Source organism: Taudactylus pleione, unplaced genomic scaffold, assembly GCF_031769625.1.
Source record: "Taudactylus pleione unplaced genomic scaffold, aTauple2 ptg000115l, whole genome shotgun sequence".
Classification (NCBI taxonomy): domain Eukaryota; kingdom Metazoa; phylum Chordata; class Amphibia; order Anura; family Myobatrachidae; genus Taudactylus; species Taudactylus pleione.
In genome coordinates, this window is record NW_028284517.1 from 3363083 (window position 1) to 3382203 (window position 19121).

Consider the following 19121-nt stretch of genomic DNA (forward strand, 5'->3'; position numbering starts at 1 on the left):
GGCAGCATGGACGTCCACTGGACTGTCCGTGCTGACCACTCTTGAAGATCTTCAGGGGCTGTATCAGCAGCTCCTCTGTGCAGTGACCCGACTCCGGCCGGGCACCTACGAAACTGAAGGTGGGGTATAGGAGAGGAGGCCCCAGTGCATCCTGGGACTAAAAGATTAACTGTGTGGTACCCGACTGTGTGGTGCCTGAGGGTGAGGTATAGGAGAGGAGGCCCCAGTGCATCCTGGGACTAAAAGATTAACTGTGTGGTGCCCGACGGCAGAGCCATCGCCTATACCCCAAGGTATCCTGTGGATACCCTATGGACCCTGCAGTATAAAAATGCTTTGAAATTCTATTGCATTTCTATCACATGCCCCCTGTGTGACCAGAGCAGTCTCTGGTTCTGACTTACTTGTCCAAAGAAGTTGGATCTCAGGTGGTGCTGCAGGCAGGATACGGCTGCTACGTCTGCTGTGTAACCTCACCGCTATACGGCTGTGGTCCAGATGGACTCTCTGAGGCTGGAGGCTGTAATGTAAGAAAACAAAGCAAGTTATCTAAAGCAAAAGTAGTGACTTCATATATATTCTTGTCTAACCTATTACTTCATATATATTCTTGTCTAACCTATTATATGCCCACGCCCCTCCTGCGTCCCTCCTTACTGACGCTGTCACTTCTTATTGGCATGGAGTGGACACAGCCACACACCGCTTACTGACATGGACAATGCCTCACACTGCTTACTGACACAGACACTGCAATACACACTGCTTACTGACATGGACGAAAACAATTAGGTGCGAATTGAGAGGTGCGAGTTGACGTTTTCGCTGCAAATTCACATAGCAAATTCATGTAGCAATCCAATTAGCAACTCGCACTGAGCCAGTCAGAGTAAACTCAAAATTTTTCCATCCGCACCTCCCTGAGGGTGAGACATGGGGCCGTATTCAATTAGACGCGAAAAGCCCAGATCCGCAGAAAAGTATCGCCGAACTCGGCTTATTGCGTGGCGGAAACTTATCTCCATATTCAATTCCAGCCGCTTTTCGCGTACACGGCAAGTCAATGCAATGTAATAGGCGAAAAAGATGCGCCTCTGTATAATAGGAGAAAAGAAGTGCAATTTTTTTATTTTGGGGTGCAAAGGTGGGGAAACCACTCAGAACCCATGGGGCAGCCCCCAAAGGACAACTGTGTCAAAAAATTCCGAAAAAAAAAGAACACCCCAAAAAAGTACTTTCATTTTGGGTGCGATAAAAGTAAAAAGTGGGGGGACAAGCATAAAAACTAGCGAAATAGACTTTTTGGGGGTCTGTAAGGATGGGTCAGGTGTTTTTAGGATTGCAGGTGCATGCAACAAGTGCGTTTTTCACGATTTTTAAAACCTCACTTGAGAGACTTTAAACCCTGCTAGCACCCATTTTCATGTACCCCAAATTTATACAGGACTATTTATATTCACCAAAAATACTGCTTTATGCCATTCTTTACCACTTGTGCAAAGACGCTAATAAGAAGCAATTAACACAACTTAAGTACCCCAAATAGATTTATTAGGGCTATTTGGGCACATCTACACTGATCCCCAATGTTAGTGCATCTTTTTGGGGGGTTCAGGCTGATTTCCCTATTTCTGATAGCACTTGCCACCTATTCCGACTTCGCGGCCTGCCGTTTTCGCGTGGTTTGGAATTGAATAGGGTGAATAGCGGGGGCGCACACGATAAGTTTCCGTGTCCAAAACATGTGATGTAGGCGGAAAGTCGGGCAGGCGAAACTTTATCGCGGACATGAAACTAAATGAATATCGCCCATGGTAGGGAAAGTCTTTATTTTAAGGATACAATGTTGGGACAACCTGCCAAGGGGGCCACGCCTCCACCCTCCCCCAATGACTAATTAGGAAATTGGAAGTTTTTAATTAGCTTAATTAGTCCACTAATTACATGTAATTTTTTGGGTTTAAAAAATGCCCTCAAATTATCCCAAAATCAACTTGTCAGTTTCATCACCCCAAATTTAATAACAGTATTTTCTTGAAAAATAATACATTTTTATAAAAAAAAATTTAAGTACCTCAAAGCACCCAAAAATCTCCTTATAGCCTACTTTTTTATATATACACAATACACACCCCTACGCCTACAGTACAGTAATAACTAAAAAATAATTCCATGCAAACTCAGAATTCTTGTTTTAGGAGAGAGAGAGCACGTAGTAGTATCATCCCACCAGGACTAACATCATGTCAATAAAAATATCTTGCATTTTTGCCTCAGAAAGTGGACAAAACACAACTTACTCGTCCATTTGGGGTACACACCACGGTACTGACACAAACTTGCTCTGCTGCTTCCACAGGAAATCAGATGTTAGCTTGTGAGGCATATTACCGGCAGCAGAGAGCCAAACACTCACTGGCAGCAAAACAGAATTCTGATTTCTGACATTTGTTTTATTATTATTTCATTGTTATTAATTAAACAATTTGTCTCCAGTACAGGAGACATTTTCCTTGAGCCCACATCCTTATCGTCAACAAGCTTCGGTCTTCAATAAAATGGAAATGATGCCAGACCCACTGTCAGACACTTGGGGACATGTTTTAACCAGGCCAATCAGAGAGTGGGGTCGGGCCGTCGCCCTGGTACCTTGAAAGCAACAAGCCTGGGATGTGAGGGACTGGAAGGCTCCTGCACCTACAGAGCCTAGCTGGGGAGCTGCTCCTTCATGTCAGGGGTACTTTATTTTATACACTAGTTTTTTTTTAGCAGGGTTAGGCAATGTGTGACACTTCAGCTGCTGTGGAACTACACCTCCCAGCATGCCCTGCCACAGGGTATGCTGGGAGGTGTAACCCTGTGGCAGGGCACGCTGGAACTTGTAGTACCACATGAGCTTGAGTGCGTGACATTGCCTAGCCCTGTGTTAACTTATTATAGCCTGGAAGCCTGATTGATATCATCACTAATGCATGGGGTGTGACAGCCCTGATATCAGATTTTTTACAGTGGGTACAATTTTATGGATTTGTCCCTGTTTTTTTACTGCAAGGTACCATGCTGTCCAGCCGGAGGCTATTCTCAGGGCCGGCCGGCCCATTACGCGAAATACGCAGCTGCGTATGGCGCCAAGCTGTAAGGGCGCCGTCAGGACCTGTGCGCAAACTTCTCAGCACTGCAGGGAGGCGCAGGCTGGAGAGGCGCTCTCCCCGCTGTTACTGCTGAGACAATTGTTGCTGCTGTCGGCTGTATGACAGGCAGCCGCATACTGCAGGGAAGCTCTTCATCACACAGTGCTACTGTGTCTTGCCGACCGTTCCGTTCCCCCTGGCCAGGTCCCTGCTTCCTCCCCCCTCCCCACTGTGTTGCACCACCTGACCTGTCAAATTAAATGTTTGGCAGAGGCAGGGTCAGGCAGAGCGGCCGTCTGATGCACGTGACCCAGCCCCCAGTAGCGTGTCATCCTCATGAGAGAAGCAGCCTGCCGGTCAGCGGCCATCCGTAGAGGAGCACTGAGCTACGAGCTCCTGCCTCCTCCAGTCCCAACATACAGCTTTCATGCAGAGCAGTCAGCGTCCGGGTGCTGGAAAACAGTCATCCGACTAGGGCAGCAGAGCGTATTCTGAGCTAAGCCTGAAGGTGTGGGCGGAGTGGTGCTTGTGGCTCCACCCACAACACGCCCCCAGTATGGAGGCACTGTGATCTTTTCTCAGCTCAGCAGCACTGCTGATCTTCTGCACCCTGCTATAGTGAGGTGAGGTGAGGTGAGGGGGGTGGGGATCTGAGTAAGGGGAGGTGATCTGTGTGTGTGAAGGGAGGGGAGCTCTGTTTAGGGGGGGTGATCTGTGTGTGTGAAGGGAGGGGAGCTCTGTTTAGGTGAGGAGCTGTGTGTGTGGGGTTGGGTATGTATAAGGAGGGGAGATGCGTGTGTGTGTGTGAAGTGGGGGATCTGAGTAAGGGGGGAGAAAGCTGTGTTGGGGGAAATTTCAGTGAGTGAGGAAAGCTGTGTGTGTGAGGGGGTGGCTGAGTGAGGAAAGCTGTGTGTGTGAGGGGGTGGCTGAGTGAGGAAAGCTGTGTGTGAATGGGTGGCTGAGTGAGGAAAGCTGTGTGTGGGGGTGGCTGAGAGAGGAAAGCTGTGTGTGAGGGGGTGGCTGAGTGAGGAAAGCTGTGTGTGGGGGTGGCTGAGTGAGGAAAGCTGTGTGTGAGGGGGTAGCTGAATGAGGAAAGGGGGATGGGGGTGGCTAGTGAGGAAAGCTGTGTGTGAGTGGGTGGCTGAGTGGGGAAGGGGAGAGCTGTGGGTGGGTCAGAGTGAGATCTGTGTATGTGTAAGAGGGGAGAGCAGTTTTAAGGGCAGATGAGCTGAGGGCAGGGCCAGCAACAGAAATCTCAGGGCCCGGCACACTCATGTTTTTTTTTCAGAATTTTTATGCTGTATGTATTTAAATATACATTATTTATGGAGCCCCTTTGCGGTATTTTCATGGGGCCCTGTGGAGTCACAGGCAATAACAAAGGGGGAGGAGGAGGCAGTCCCCTCCCATCATTACCCCCAGGCAGGGGGTGATTGACTGTTTAAGCCATCGGGAAGATTCCCTGTGGGCCGATATGCTCTTGGGGCCGACACATCTGTTGGCCGGTAACTCTTTTTAAAAAATTTTTATCATGTTGTCCCAGCCCCGCCCCCCACAGACAGCCCATGCACCACCTGACTAAGTGCAGGGCTGTCTGTGGAAGAACAGGGAACCTATTTTTTGTATGTCGGGCATTAGATGCCAGTGTCAGAGCCAGAGCCACGCTGAGAGCCCGCCTTGTGCTGCTGCCTGGTACTGTGTTGCATGTGTAATGACATACATGTGTCATGTGAGCGCTGTGCCCACCCTCTCCCTGACGCCGACTGCCATCACCCTCTCCCTGATGCCGACTGCCGTCACCCTCTCCCTGACGCCGACTGCCATCTCCCTGACGCCGACTGCCGTCACCCTCTCCCTGACGCCGACTGCCGTCATCCACTGCTGTTACCCTCTCCCTGTCACCCACTGATGTCACTCCCTCCCCGTCACCCACTGATGTCACTCTCTCCCTGCTGTCACCCTCTCCCTGTCACCTATTGCTGTCACCCTTCCCTGTCATCACCCAGTGCTGTCATCCTCTCCCCGTCACCCAGTGCTGTTACCTTCTCCCTGAATATGTATCTTTGGGTATAAATGTATCTTAGCACCCAGGGTGGTCCTGCTGTATAAGGACTTCATACATATTCATGTGGGAGCCTATGTGTGTGTTTAATTATTTTCATGTGGGGCCTGTTTTTTTTTGCGAGCATAAAAGCATAATTATTTTCACGTGGGGGCTAATGTGTTTTTTTTTTTTTCTTTATGGGTATTCAATTAGCCACAGGATTTCCCCCGTGACATATTATCGTCAAAAATCCCCGATGCGCGGGGAAAGGCTGTTCAATTACATATCCTTTTTCTCGTATCAGAAAATTGGGATTATTTCAACAGGGGGCGCCGAAATCTATATCCGCTTACCAAAAAAATTAGGCTCGGGCCGGCCCTGGCTATTCTCATTATCTATTATTATTTGGTCATTTTCAGGAGTGGTCTATGTCTGCCATCTAGTCCACGCTCAGCCAATAGTGGCACTGCAAGTTCCAGCATAACCTTCCAGCTACACAATTTCTCTGTTCCTTGGGCTTAATCCAAAATTACACGCAATGTCGATGTTGGACGCAGTAGGCGATTTTGCATGTGCGGCTATGCCGTAGCGACCGTCACCGACAGGATTTAAAATTTAATTGATGCGTAATAGCTACTTTGGTTGTTACATTTTAAAAAATTGGTTTACAACATGGGTACAAGTGAGCCGTAAGTGTCTGTGATGTGTGCCTGGCGTAAATCAGGCGCATAGGCTCCTGTCCAAGACCCACACTTAAAATAGTCATCGGCGTTGCTTTGTATGTGTGTTGCAATTTGTGATTTTTTTTAGTGAACCTAATTTGCGTTTGCAATCAAATTATAGTCTAATGTTGTTTTGTGAAGCAGAACCGCTAAAACAATGATCCTGGACATGTTCATATTTTTCCATTCCAGGACCAGCCCTAGTGTAAGCTCCAGAGATCTGTCGCCCATGGAAATAGCAGAATAAGTAGGAAAACTTGTGGCACAGCTGCAGTGCATGTAACGCATGGAATCTGCTCCAATTACATTATCCGGGATGAAACTATGCTGAATGTGACATTGGCTACAGAAGTCTCGTTCCAGGACTTTCATCCACCAATGGATAATCACTTGACGGCAGGGCCGGACTGACCATTGGGCACTTCTGGCAAATGCCAGAAGGGCCGATGGCTGCGTGGGCCGGTCTGTCCGTCTACTTGGATACAGTACTATTGAAATTGTCTCTCCCAAAATGGCCGCCGCCTCATAGGAGACAATCGTAGCACATTGAAATTTAAGATGTCTTCATTTGCCATGTTCTGCTGCCGGACGCTAGAGGACCGGCTGTACCTCTAGTAACAGGGAGCAGCTAGTTCGGCAAAAGCCTGGGGAAGACCTGCATGCTGCCTCCCCTACCATTCAGGTAAGTGTTTTGTTATTTTTTCATTACGTGTGTGTCTACTGAGGGAGGCACTACTGTGGGGGGATTACTACTAGGGGGACTACTACTACTATTACAAAGGGGGGGGGACAACTACTAGGGGCACTACAAGGGGGGGGACTACTACTTGGGGCACTTTAAGGGAAGGAGACTACTACTAGGGGCACTGCATAGGGGGGAGACTACCACTGGGGTCACTACCATTGGGATCACTGCACCACTACTGGGGGCTCTATATAAAGGGCAATACTGGGGGGGACTGCATTGGGGGACCACTACTGGGGGCTCTATATAAAGGGCAATACTGGGGGTACTGTGTAGGGGGGGACTACAACTGGGGCCACTATTTAAAGGGCACTGCATAAGGGGTACCACTACTGGGGCCACTGCATGGGGGGTACTATATAAGGGGCTTGCAACTGGGGGCACAAGGGGCACTGCACAGGGGAGACCACTACTGGGGGCACTGTATAAGGGGCACTGCATAGGGGGGATCACTACTGGAGGGCTGCATAAGGGGGACCTCTCCTGGGGCACAAGGGGCACTGCATAGGGGGGACCACTACTGGGGGCACTGAATTGGGAGGACCACTACAGGGGGTGCTGTATAAGGGGTACTGCATAGGGGGTGTTGAATTTGTAAATAAACCTTTTAATACATTCCTGCCTATAAACCTCTAAGATTCACCTGCCTAGAACCTCTAAGACCACAAGATGTCGCTAATTAGCGCTGTGTTTGGTTATACCATTAATGAAATACTGAGACAGTTGAATAGTGGTCCAACGGGCTAAAGATTATTATTCAGGTAAAAGTACAGATGTTACAACGCTATGATCTAATAATGAGCGCAAATAAATTGTACAAACAATAGGTCATAAGGTACAGTTAATATACATGGAATGGTTAATAAAGATCAAAATACAAGGAGCAATATGAGACAGGGAGACAGAGAACAGAGAACAGAGAGAGAGAGAGAAAGAGAGACACATTAAAATATAATGAGAGAGATATCAATGTCTGCTGAGAGCACATGTTCAAGATAACTGGTGATGGTGTGTGTGTGTGTGTGTGTGTAGGGGGGGGTTGGGAATGCTTCCTGCCCTATTGTCCAAACCGCATGGTCTACAGACAAACTCCATTATGAAGCTACCTGCCCTATTGTCCAAACCGCATGGTCTACAAACAAACTCCATTATGAAGCTACCTCATTGAAATCTCCCATAATGCCATAGTTAATTAAATATGCAAGTTGAATATCATATGCCAACACATCAGGCAAACACTGCACCATTTAATATTCCAACATCTACAACACAAGCTGATTCCAATATACAACAATACCATCCTACAACAGACATCATCCAGTACCCACTAGACTGTGGGGAGGGGGAAGGGCTGAAGCACATGCTCTTCCTTTGTTTGCAAGCCTCATGATCCCTAGGCAAACTCCAATTTGAAAACTCACATTGAAAACTCCCATAATACACTCCATTTTGAAAGTAAGAAAACTTGCATAATGTTGTAACTTCTGTAAATCATATATCCATTAATGATCATAATTATAATAAAGACAATATACCTATCTGACCCATACAACACCATAACTGGGTAGAATTATAATTTCATTTGATCATCCCACATGGAAGTAGCCATCTCTAATAAACTGCAGACAATATACCTATCTGACCCATACAGCAATTACTTATGACCATTCAAAGCTGTTATTAATTCAACTTCCATAATATATATCACTGATACCACCCTATGATTACATTCATGAGTATACAACACATACCAAGCCTATCTCTCCCAAGCAGAGATATTGTTCAAGCACATGGGAAGGTCCTAACACAGAGCACATGGGAAGGCCCTAACACAGAGCACATGGGAAGGCCCTAACACAGCTCACCAGAGGATCTCAATCAACCAGCATCAATCATTTACAAATATTACAAAAACTCCATAATCAATCCCTTTCCTGCATGCTGATAACAGACTATTGTACCCTACAGTGTAGATGAAAAGTACAGATTAGATAACATATCATCCACTGTATGCTAACACAGACTCATGAATATCCTTAGAAAACTATAAACCACAAACCATGCTAAGCTAATAACAGGTTAACACCAAAAATAGCTACAGACACCCAAATAGGCTAAATATTGCACAATTTATACTTAGCTATAACCCAGGGGAACTGAGACCCATTTTCCGTTGTCTTGTGAGAGAGGGAACCTCTCTCTCTTCCAAAATCTCTAAGTGTGTGTGCTGGCTTGTGTGTTCTCAGAATGTGCATGCTATGTTCCCGCCCCCTTTCACCTGTGAGGTCATCAGAAAGGGAGTATCCTTTTGGTTTCCGGAAACTACTGCTAATTAGGTTCTAGTCCCAGTTAGCTATCTCTATTGATTAGACTGGAATAACCAGTCCTTTGGACAAAAATGTAAACAAGCCTACACAATGTCATTGTCTTTTGGTAAGGGTTAGAAATCTGTTACAGGGCATTTATTGGACAATTTCAAATGGATACAAAAGGTCTCCAACCTCCCTTTGCATCCCCCACATGCAAATCTAAGCTACTTATGGCTTACAACATTTCAAATAGTTATTCTCTCTAACATTCATCTTTCATAGCCGCATGTTCTGATCTTCATATTGATGTCACCGGAACGCTGTGGAAACAGAGTAGATCAGTACTTTTCCAAACACAGTCCAATTGTCATTTACTAAGCCATAGTTACAGAAAACATTCATTTCTTTATATACTGACATTGCATTTAAACCAAGTAATAATTATCCTTTTTGCGTTACGGGACCATTGCTTTTAAATGTATGTATGCGGGGAAAACACCACTGCTTTGCTGTTGCTCAAATATAAGTCTGTGGTGATTTTAATGTGTTGGAAAGTTATTTTATGTATTCTGAACACTGTCGGTATGTGTTTGGGGAAGATTGTTAAAAAGTTGTTCGTGCTACTTTTAGCAACTTTGCACTGTTTTTTGTGTACTATGTATTTTTGACAAAATGGCGCTTGTGTAGTCTTGCTGCCATTCACAAGATGGCGTCGTGCAGGTTTTCCAGATTGCAAACAGATTCTGTCTTACCCAATTATCCGGTTTCGACAGGGGGACCACTACTGGGGGGCACTGCATAGGGAGGGACTACTACTGTAGCTTTCCCGCTAGGCTGTTTTAGCGGGACGCGGTGCCCTGCCCTCCAGAAGGAGGGCAAAGAGTGCCCTGCCCTCACAGCCTGCGGGTGCCGTCTTCACCCACGGGTCACAGTGTCCTGCGGGTGGGAAAATATGCCCGGCATCTATTCTCCCTGCCGGCAGCGCTTTCGAGCTGCTGGACATGTCCGTAAGTGCCGGGCACGCCCCCAAGAGTGACGAAAATGGGATTTGTCTTATAGACATGCCCCCTTTTCAATAGCCACACCCTCTTATCGGGCGCGTGCACGGCAGTGTCCTTTCTAGCTGCGGCGCCCTGCCTGCTGCCGGAGCTAGAGTGAACACTATACTGGGGGCACTATATAAGGGGCACTACTGGGAGACTGTATAATGGGGACCACTCCTGGGGCACTGCACTGCACAGGGGGGGGCATCTACTGGGGGCACAGTATAAGGGGGATCACTACTGGGGGCCTGCATAAGAGTGACAACTACTGGGGGCATTGCATACTGGGGGTACTGTATAATGGGCACTACTGGGGGGACTGCATTAAGGTGCATATGGAATGGAAAGGACTGTTCCCAGAGTGACAAGAAAGGGGTATGCGTAATGATTATGGCTTTTTCCATGAGACCATGGCCCCTTAATTTGTTTGGGCATGCGCAATAATATGCTTGCTCTCCAGCTCCATTATGCCCCCTGTTCCCCTCTCCCCTCCCACCTGTGCCCCCTGTTCCCCTCTCCCCATGTCTGTGCATGTTCTGCTCTCCGTGTACTTTGCCCTCCTACCTCTGTGTCTCCTGTCCCCCTATCCCCATGTCTGTACCCCTTCTGCTCTCCCGTGTACTCTGCCCTTCCACCTGTGCCCCCTAGTCCTCTCTCCCCATGTCTGGACCCCTTCTGCTCTCCTGTGTACTTCCCCCCCACCTGTGCCCCCTGTTCCCCTCTCCCCATGTCTGTGCATGTTCTGCTCTCCTGTGTACTTTGCCCTCCCACCTCTGTGTCTCCTGTTCCCCTCTCCCCATGTCTGTACCCCTTCTGCTCTCCCGTGTACTCTGCCCTTCCACCTATGCCCCCTAGTCCTCTCTCCTCATGTCTGTACCCCTTCTGCTCTCCTGTGTACTCTGCCCTTCCACATGTGCCCCCTAGTCCTCTCTCCTCATGTCTGTACCCATTCTGCTCTCCTGTGTACTTCCCCTCCCACCTGTGCTCCCTGTTCTCCTCATGTCTGTACCCCTTCTGCTGTTCTGTGCTTTTTTATGCGCTACACGTAGTGAGGCATAAATTGTCATAGGACCCAGACACTATGGAGTAAGCCCACAATTTTTTTAAAGTGAGGTGTCCCTGGGACCCACACTTTTTTCATTTAGCGCGATCACTGGGTGTAAGTGGCATTACTGTGTGTAACTTGAATGAGGGGCACTACTCTGCAGTGTAATGTGACAAAGGGGTACTATGGTATGGAATAATTTGAATTGGGGGTACTATTGTGTGCTCACGCCCCTTCCCAGCGAACACACTGTTTTTTTCGACGAGCGCCTACGGCGCGCATACTACCAGATTCTTTTGTGATGGGGGACACCAATGCTCTTTATGTCTACAGGGCATCAAAATGTGTAGTAACAGCTCTGCTTGGTGAACACAGATGTGTCCTCCTCTGCTCAGTACCCCTGCCCTACAAAATTCCTACAGTGAACACTATCTAATCCTCTACAACTACTAGGCTAGGCCTTGGTCAGTTGGGAAAATGCCTTCCCTTTACTTTGTGTGTGACATATACCAATGTAGCACCAGCTTTACCTAACAGAACAAACCAAATACCAAATGTTTAAATATGGCACATGTACAGTGGCATAACTAGGGCAGGGCGAACGGGGTTTGTGCCCCGGGCGCCGTTGGGTCCGGCGGCGCGGGGGGGCGCCGCCGGCCACGGTACCGGCCCGCCCGCCCTAGTTAGCCAGTGTAGCGCCGACCGCAATGAGTGCGGTCAGCGCTACACATTTGCACAGGACCGGCGCTAGGCTTCCAGCGCCGGTCCTGTGCTGCACGCCTGAGCCCGTTCCCTCCCCCTGAGCGCTTGCCCAATAGCACCAGGAGGCGGGCTCAGGCTGTGCATAACACACGCATCGCCGCCAGCGCTGGCGGCGATGCGTGTGTTAAACAGCAGCCAATGAGAGTCAGATAGACTCTCATTGACTGCTGCAGCACCCACTGCAAGAGCCAGACTTCCGTCCGGCTCCTGCAGTGGGTAATGGGACTGACGTCATGACGTCAGTCCCATAGTGCTGAGCGCGCCAGCCCGGGCGGACTGGAGGGCGGGAGCGGCATTGCGGACAGGAGCAGCGTGGAATCAGGTAAGTATATTTTTATATATATTTATTTATTTTTAAACCTATATGCACAACGGGGGAGGGGTTGGCTACTACTGGGGGGGACATCTTCTGGGGGGGACATCTACTGGGGGTGCCATTGGGAGGACCTCAACTGGGGGGGGGCTACTCTACTGGGGACTACTACTTGGGGGGGGGACTACCACTGGGGGCATTCTAAAAGGGGCCTAGTATTACTAGAGGCACTGCACTCGGGGGACCACTCATGGGGGCAATAATAGGAAGGGCCACTACAGGGACCACTGGATAGGGGGGGGTCACTACTGGGAGCCTGCATCAGGGGGACCACTACTGGGGGCACTGCATGGGAGGGGGGGGCACTATATAAGGGGCTTACTGCTAGGAGCACTGCGGGGACCACTACAGGGGGCACTAGATAGGGGGATCACTACAGGGTGCCTGCATAAGGGGACCACTACTGGGAAAACTGCATGGGGGGGACTACTGCTGGGGGCACTATATAAAAGGGCACTGCATAAGGGGATACTGCTACTGGGCGCACTGCATTGTGGGGACTGCTACTGGGGGCACTGCAAAAGGGGGAACACTATGTGGGGCACTGCATTTGGGGGGGCCACTACTGGGGGTACTGAGTAAGGGGAACTAATTGGGGGCTGTATAAGAGGGACCACTACTGGGGATACTGTATAAGGGGCACTACTATGGGCCTGCATGAGAGGGACCACAACTGCATACTGGGGGTACTACTGGGGTTAAGGTGCATATGGATAGGAATGTTCAGTTTGAAAATAAAGGGGTGTGTCATGTTGCCACGCCCCATTTTAAAGTGACCACGCCCATTTTTTTGACGCGTGCGCCTTTGGCGCGCGCACATGGGGGGGGCTCCTTTTTCAAATTTGCCCTGGGCTCCAAATACCCTAGTTACGCCACTGCACATGTATGAATCCCCTGCAGGATGTGCTCTTTTGTGTGTATTTTTTTTTACAGAGAATGATGTACACTTTTATGTTCTAATATTAATTATATGCGTAAGCGCATAGACTAAGATGTGGGAGGAGTCAGGATTAGTAAGGGGAGGAGTCTATGCCTGGAGCCAGATTGCTGACACTGAGGTGGGCCTGTGTGCTTTAAAATGCCAGGGCCTATTTTTAGTCCCAGTCCGGCCCTGCTTGACGGGGTACAAGCAGAGAGATCTGTCCCAGACTCGTTTCTTCAAGGTGGCCTGCAGGACGTTTGGACCTCCAAAGTCAAGGACACGACGCATCATTGCTCCCCCCATGGAAAAACTGCAATCTGGGTCAGTAGAGGTTACAGAACCGTCGCTTGTGGCTTCTGGCAGCATCATTAAGTCGGAATCTGAAAGGATGGCTGAGATCAGAGAGACTAGTAACATCGGTAAGAGCATTTCTGACTGGTTACTGGAAAGACAGAAGTTCAGGACCCAATTGGACAGTATGGGGGACATAGACAAATGGCTGCGTGGAAAACTGGACCTGACAGACCTAGAAACCCGGGTACAGGACAGGATGGATGAGAGAAGTCTCAAAAGCCGAATGTCCCTAGAAACCACTGAAGAAACGGTGGGTTCAGCACTTAGAAATCACAATTTTCAGCAACTTTAGTCCTATCGACAGCCAAAGGGCAAACTTATCCTTCAGCACCGGTGCAGCTTAAGGTGGGACTTTACCAGAAATGTGAAACACTTATCCTTAAACTCTCAGCAACTGCCCATTCAAATCTTTATAGTGTTACATGGGTATTTTATACTGACTTATATGAATCTTCTCCACCACTCAGTGGGAGCTGCCATGTTGGTTTTGCTAAGTGTGTTTTACATACTGAGAGCTAAGACCATGTTATTGTTACAGAAGGACAATATTCTTATTTATTAATAGGAGGTGTAAACAGGTAGAGGATGGTAAAACATATGTTAATTTATTTATTGACCCAAATCAGTCATTAAAAATGTGGGGCATACTTTCAATATGGTAAAGGGCAGTAAGCAACTTCTGAATAGCATACGCTACAATTCAACCACACACGCTTTAGCACTATATCCATTTCTGTGCATTGGAGTTCTACCTACACTGCTTCATCTTCTCCTGGCATCATTGCAGTTAAATTGGGGTCTAAGGAGCTGATTCAGACCCGCTTGCTAAGAAGCATTCGCTCGTTGCTGGTGATGGTTCGCAATGTGCGCAAACTAGTCTGATCGATTTGGAAGCGTACACTCGCCGAGCATAGACAGCCCAGCAGAGTGAGATATCTCTGGAATGACACCTATATGTACATAATTATTTTATGTCCACATTAAATTGGAAAAACCGGATGTAAATTAAATACATTAAAAAAAGTATCATTTACATAAAATACATTGATATAGCCACTTCCGCATAAAGGGGGTCATTCAGACCCGCTCACGAGCAAAGGTCGCTCGCAAGCGGGTCGATGTTGTGCGAATGCGCATGTGCACTACGGAGGGAGCTCCGTCATGCGCATGTGCGAGACCCGGCGAGCGAAGAGATATACGTCATTCGGGGTCTTGCACCAAAGGGGGCCTGCTGTCGATGGTGACTGACAGCACGCCCGTTTGGTGGGTGTGTCGGGGGCGTGGCTGCCAGATGGAGGCGTTCCCATGGGAACGCCTACCGTCTGAGTCCGGCCCCACTGACATCAGTAATGATGTCAGTGAGAGTGACTTTGGCTCTGATAGAGCCAAAATCACTCCTGGGCTTGCGGCAGCGAGACCCTACCACAGGGTCTCGTCGCAAACCCGATGGTCGCGATGGTCAAAGACCATCGCGACCATCATCATGGATGCTCGCATAAGCTGTGGGTGGTAACCCACAGCTATGCGAGCGTCCAAAAGGCCGCTCCACATTTAAATAGGACGGCCCTGATTCAGAGCGAGCGCTCTGGTCAGAGTGTTCAGCTCTGAATCAGGCCCAAAGTTCCACCATTACCCATTGTGTAGTTCAGATGGGTAAGACTTCACCTGCGTCTCTCAGCCCCAAACCCACCCACTGCATCTCTAAATCCCAAACCCAACCCCTGCATCTCTCAGCCCCAAACCCAGCCCCTGCATCTCTCAGCCCCAAACCCAGCCCCTGTATCTCTCAATCCCAAACCCAGCCCCTGCATCTCTCAGCTACAACCTCAGTCCCTGGGTCTCTCAGCCCCAAACCCATCTACTGCATCTCTCAGCTCCAGACCCAGCCCCTGCGACTCTCATCTCCAAACCCTGCCCCGGTTTTTCACATCCCTCAGCCCCTGTGTCTCACAAACCCCAGCCTCTGTGCCTCACAGGCCCCAACTCCTGGGCCTCCCAGCTCTCAGCCCCTGGGCCTTACAGCTCATATCTCCCAGCCCTTGGGCCTCACAGCAACAGCATCTTAATTTCCAGTCCCTCCCCCATCATCTTCGTCTCCAGCTTTGCCCCCTCCCATACCGTGGCTCCCCCCCAGCCAACACTTACCTGCTGTCTCCTGTGCTGTTCCTCTTCCTCGACAGCTTGGTCCTGGCTCCAGTCCTCCCTGCAACCAGCAGCGTGACGTTGCGCACCAGCATCAAAGTAAACTTTTTTGATCCAGGCCTCCCAGTCACTAGGCTTCGCCTCCCTCTGACAGCTTGCACCGTGAGCCAATCATAGTTTGCAGACCGGCAGCCAATCAGGAGTGGCCGCCGGTCCTCGAGCTGTGTTTGGCCCGCGGCCGGCATTAAATCTGAAAATCAGCCTGCTGTCTCTGTCTGGTTGCCGGTCCTTGATCTGCTGCTGGGCTCCCCTCTATCAGGGCCCGGGACTAGTGTCTGATGGCGACCCTGCCGGGAGACACTGGAGGTGGGTAATGGTGGCTATGGGACCCTGCACCACTGCGGGCCCCGGTGCAAGGCACCGGCTGCACCACCAGTAGTTCCGCCATTGACTTTGGGTCATATATTAAATGCTAACTCACCTGGTGGCACCCCAGGATCCTCCAGTATGACAATACAAGGATCAGCATTCCCTCCAGAAATTATATTTGGCACCCCCCTCATACTGATACACACCCCTAGTAGAGGCAGCATTTCAGTTTACTGATTAAATCTCTGCTTAAATAATGAAGGGTTTTCAGGGAACTTGCATTGGCTGGACTAAGAATGCATCTGCTCTGGTTTGAAACATCTTTTCACTATTCCCAGATACTTGTGATATCTGATATACCTCAACCAGATGATCCCTGTTACCAGATAACTATAATATTGTGCTTCCAGCCATATAAAACTGAGGCAGGCGGTTTCTGCATGATGAGGAGCTCGCAGTCCCATGTGATCACACCCACCATCCAGCAGTCTAAACCAGAAGCCCTGGCTATCCTGGAAGGTTACCTGAATCAGCGCCGGCTGTGCCTGGTGGACCTCTATAACCAGACAGACAAGAGCAAGAGGAAGCAAATCTCCAGCCATGACCAGAAGACTGTGAGAAAAGAGGTGAAGATTTAAGAATGGTGGTTGGGTTGTTTGGTCAAAGGATAACTCTCTCCTAAGTTCTTATTTTCTCTTATTTATTACTTGTAGATAAATACATACTATACTTAAAAAATCTTTCTAATATAGCTATCTTATAGAAAAAGTGTATCCAGTGGTGCTGGCCCTCATGTAATAGGCTCCTCAGTTCCTGCATTCAACCTTGGATAGTTGAGATGTTTATTGAACTAACTGCTGGACTGTAACGCAAGTCCTGCTCTTTCCTAGGCTAATAGTCCCATCAGTGACTTGCAGTTTGATGACCTGGTGATCTCACTCAGCAATAAGCAGCCAAATCAAATCAACTACAAGGAGCTGTCAGTGGGACGTTATTCCTGGAGGAAGAACATGGAAGACTGTAAGAATGGTGTAACCGTCAGCCCAGGTAGACTAACATGGTCATCTCCTACACACCCTCACCTCGGGGATCCTTCCTTTGCAGAATAGTTGCCCATGGTCTTATTACTGACCAAATATTGGTTTTCTATCTAATGAATGAGAGACAAAGCTGAGAGCATGATAAGTATGGTAGCTACGTCATACATCTATACATCACGGCTGTTAGTTTTTAGGTGGTGTTAATGGGAAATTTTCAATGAAATGAGTGGATAGTGATAACATGGCAGAAGACACGGGGTGACCATACTTACACTGTCCATGGCATGGACCATTATGCCTGGTGGTAACATCATCCTTTGTGGGTACAGAGAACAGATTGCTCCTTCACTACAGAAAAGCATAAGTACTGTTTTTGTTTGGGTATAACGTGAGTTGCGATGCTGCGTGTTTTGTGTCTCCGTTGGCCATGATCATGTTAAACATAAGTTTCCTCTGTCCTTGCAGCCGCAGTGAGGTATTTCCAGCCTCCCAGCGACCACAACACTGAGGGAGGCGATTCTCAGCCTGTGGTGACCCTCTCTGGGATGCTGGATGGCCTAGGAAGCATAAGAACAGAATCTTGGCCAGTTCACAGTGTGCAAAGTGGGGAGAGCGGGTCACAGATTCTGCAGGTGCCCCCGGTCAGTTTGGAGGAAAGAAGACCCCTCAGCTATGAGGACATTGGGAAGAACTACAGAGAGAGGAAGCGCAGAGTAAAGGTGAGGACACCAAAGATGGAGAGACGAAGGCATGGCCACCACTCCCGCTGTTACTGAACTAGAAGTCTCAGTATCCTTTGCCAGAGAGTTATACTTCGTACAGGAGTAGCAGTCATCACTGTCAGCGGCACTTGCCTTTACCCTCTACTGGGTGCAGGAGATGCGTCTGAAATTGGCATCTACTGTGCATTCACACAACTCATAATAGAATGCAATGCAGCAAACCCATGACACGCCCACAAAATGTGCATCCATATTGTTGCCGTCCATTTAGTATCCATACTCAAAATGGCATACCACTATGAATAGTGCTTATATTCACATAGATGCATGTGCAACCCACAACGCATGTGCGGTCTGCAAAAAATCACTAGATGCGGCCGCCTACGAACCTGTGCGTGATTCAGGATCAGGCCCTTAGCGTCAGGCTTAGGGAACCTGGTGACAGCACGGTATAAGCATTCGGTATTCACACTGGCTTCCATCCCCCCCCGAGTAACACTCGGCTTCTGGACTGGTTAGAGCAGTGCCGTTTGGTGTGCACTGGCAATGCTGCCGTGGATGCCCATTCCCTGCCTTCTACACTGGGAGGGGAGACAGCAGAGCTGGTGGAACAGTTCCGGAGACAGGGGCTGCAGCAGTATTACAAGATCCTGAGACTGTGCCAGGCCTATGAGGTTCCTCTCACTGAGAAGCTGCTGGAACGAGGTGAGGAACCAATTTTATTATCTGTGCTCTAGAGACATTCATCTTGAATTGGGGATATTCCTGGTGCCAGGGTCCAATTCAGCTTTAGACAGGGAAGGCTGAGAGGTGCCTAAATAGGGGATGGGATGCAGCATCTGATTGTAGCTGAGGGGAGGATGTAATGTATATAGTAGGGACACTATATTCTGTAACATAACTGGGAAAGCTATATAATGTACTACGTAAATAGGGGAATCACTTTTTTTATTTTTGTCAATCAAATACTAAAATATTATAGTATCCATGCAAACATATCTAGCACTCAATGTACAGAAATAATTAAATTGAGACAAAAATAACTTTAACAGTCCATTTAACTATGAATTAAAGACAGACTTTTCATATTTGCAAATTAATTTGAAAGTGCACCAGTATACATGGTCATCTGTATGATATAGCAGTGATTCCCAACCTCGGTCCTCAAGGAACACTAACAGTCCTGGTTTTGGTGATATCCATGCTAAAGCACAGATGGTTTAATCAAAATAAGGTACTAATTAAGTAGCTTGTGCTCAAGTATGGCTATCCTTAAAACCTGGATGGTTAGTATGCCTTGAGGACCGTGGTTGGGAACCCCTGTGTTATAGGGTAACACGGTAATCCAGTCACCACCCATTATATAACAGCGTGTGTTATCATGAGCAAATAAATTAC

General features: G+C 48.4%; 1 protein-coding gene across 1 annotated transcript; it reads left to right on the plus strand.

The window, feature by feature from the left end:
• The first annotated feature begins 6221 nt into the window (after positions 1–6221).
• LOC148524883 (EF-hand calcium-binding domain-containing protein 12-like) lies at positions 6222–17777 on the plus strand. The gene is made up of 5 exons (XM_088471597.1): positions 6222–6286; positions 13289–13700; positions 16372–16587; positions 16852–17008; positions 17467–17777. The coding sequence occupies exons 1-5, from the start codon at positions 6222–6224 to the stop codon at positions 17775–17777; spliced, it is 1161 nt and encodes a 386-aa protein (XP_088327723.1).
• Positions 17778–19121: the final 1344 nt, after the last annotated feature.

Bases quoted from the DNA above. Each gene is read 5' to 3' on its own strand.
- LOC148524883 (XM_088471597.1), top strand. From the start codon at position 6,222: ATGCTGAATGTGACATTGGCTACAGAAGTCTCGTTCCAGGACTTTCAT. The intron at 6,287-13,288 runs CTTGACGGCAGG...AGTCCGGCCCTG, and splicing joins CATCCACCAATGGATAATCA to CTTGACGGGGTACAAGCAGA. The intron at 17,009-17,466 runs GTAGACTAACAT...CTGTCCTTGCAG, and splicing joins TGGTGTAACCGTCAGCCCAG to CCGCAGTGAGGTATTTCCAG.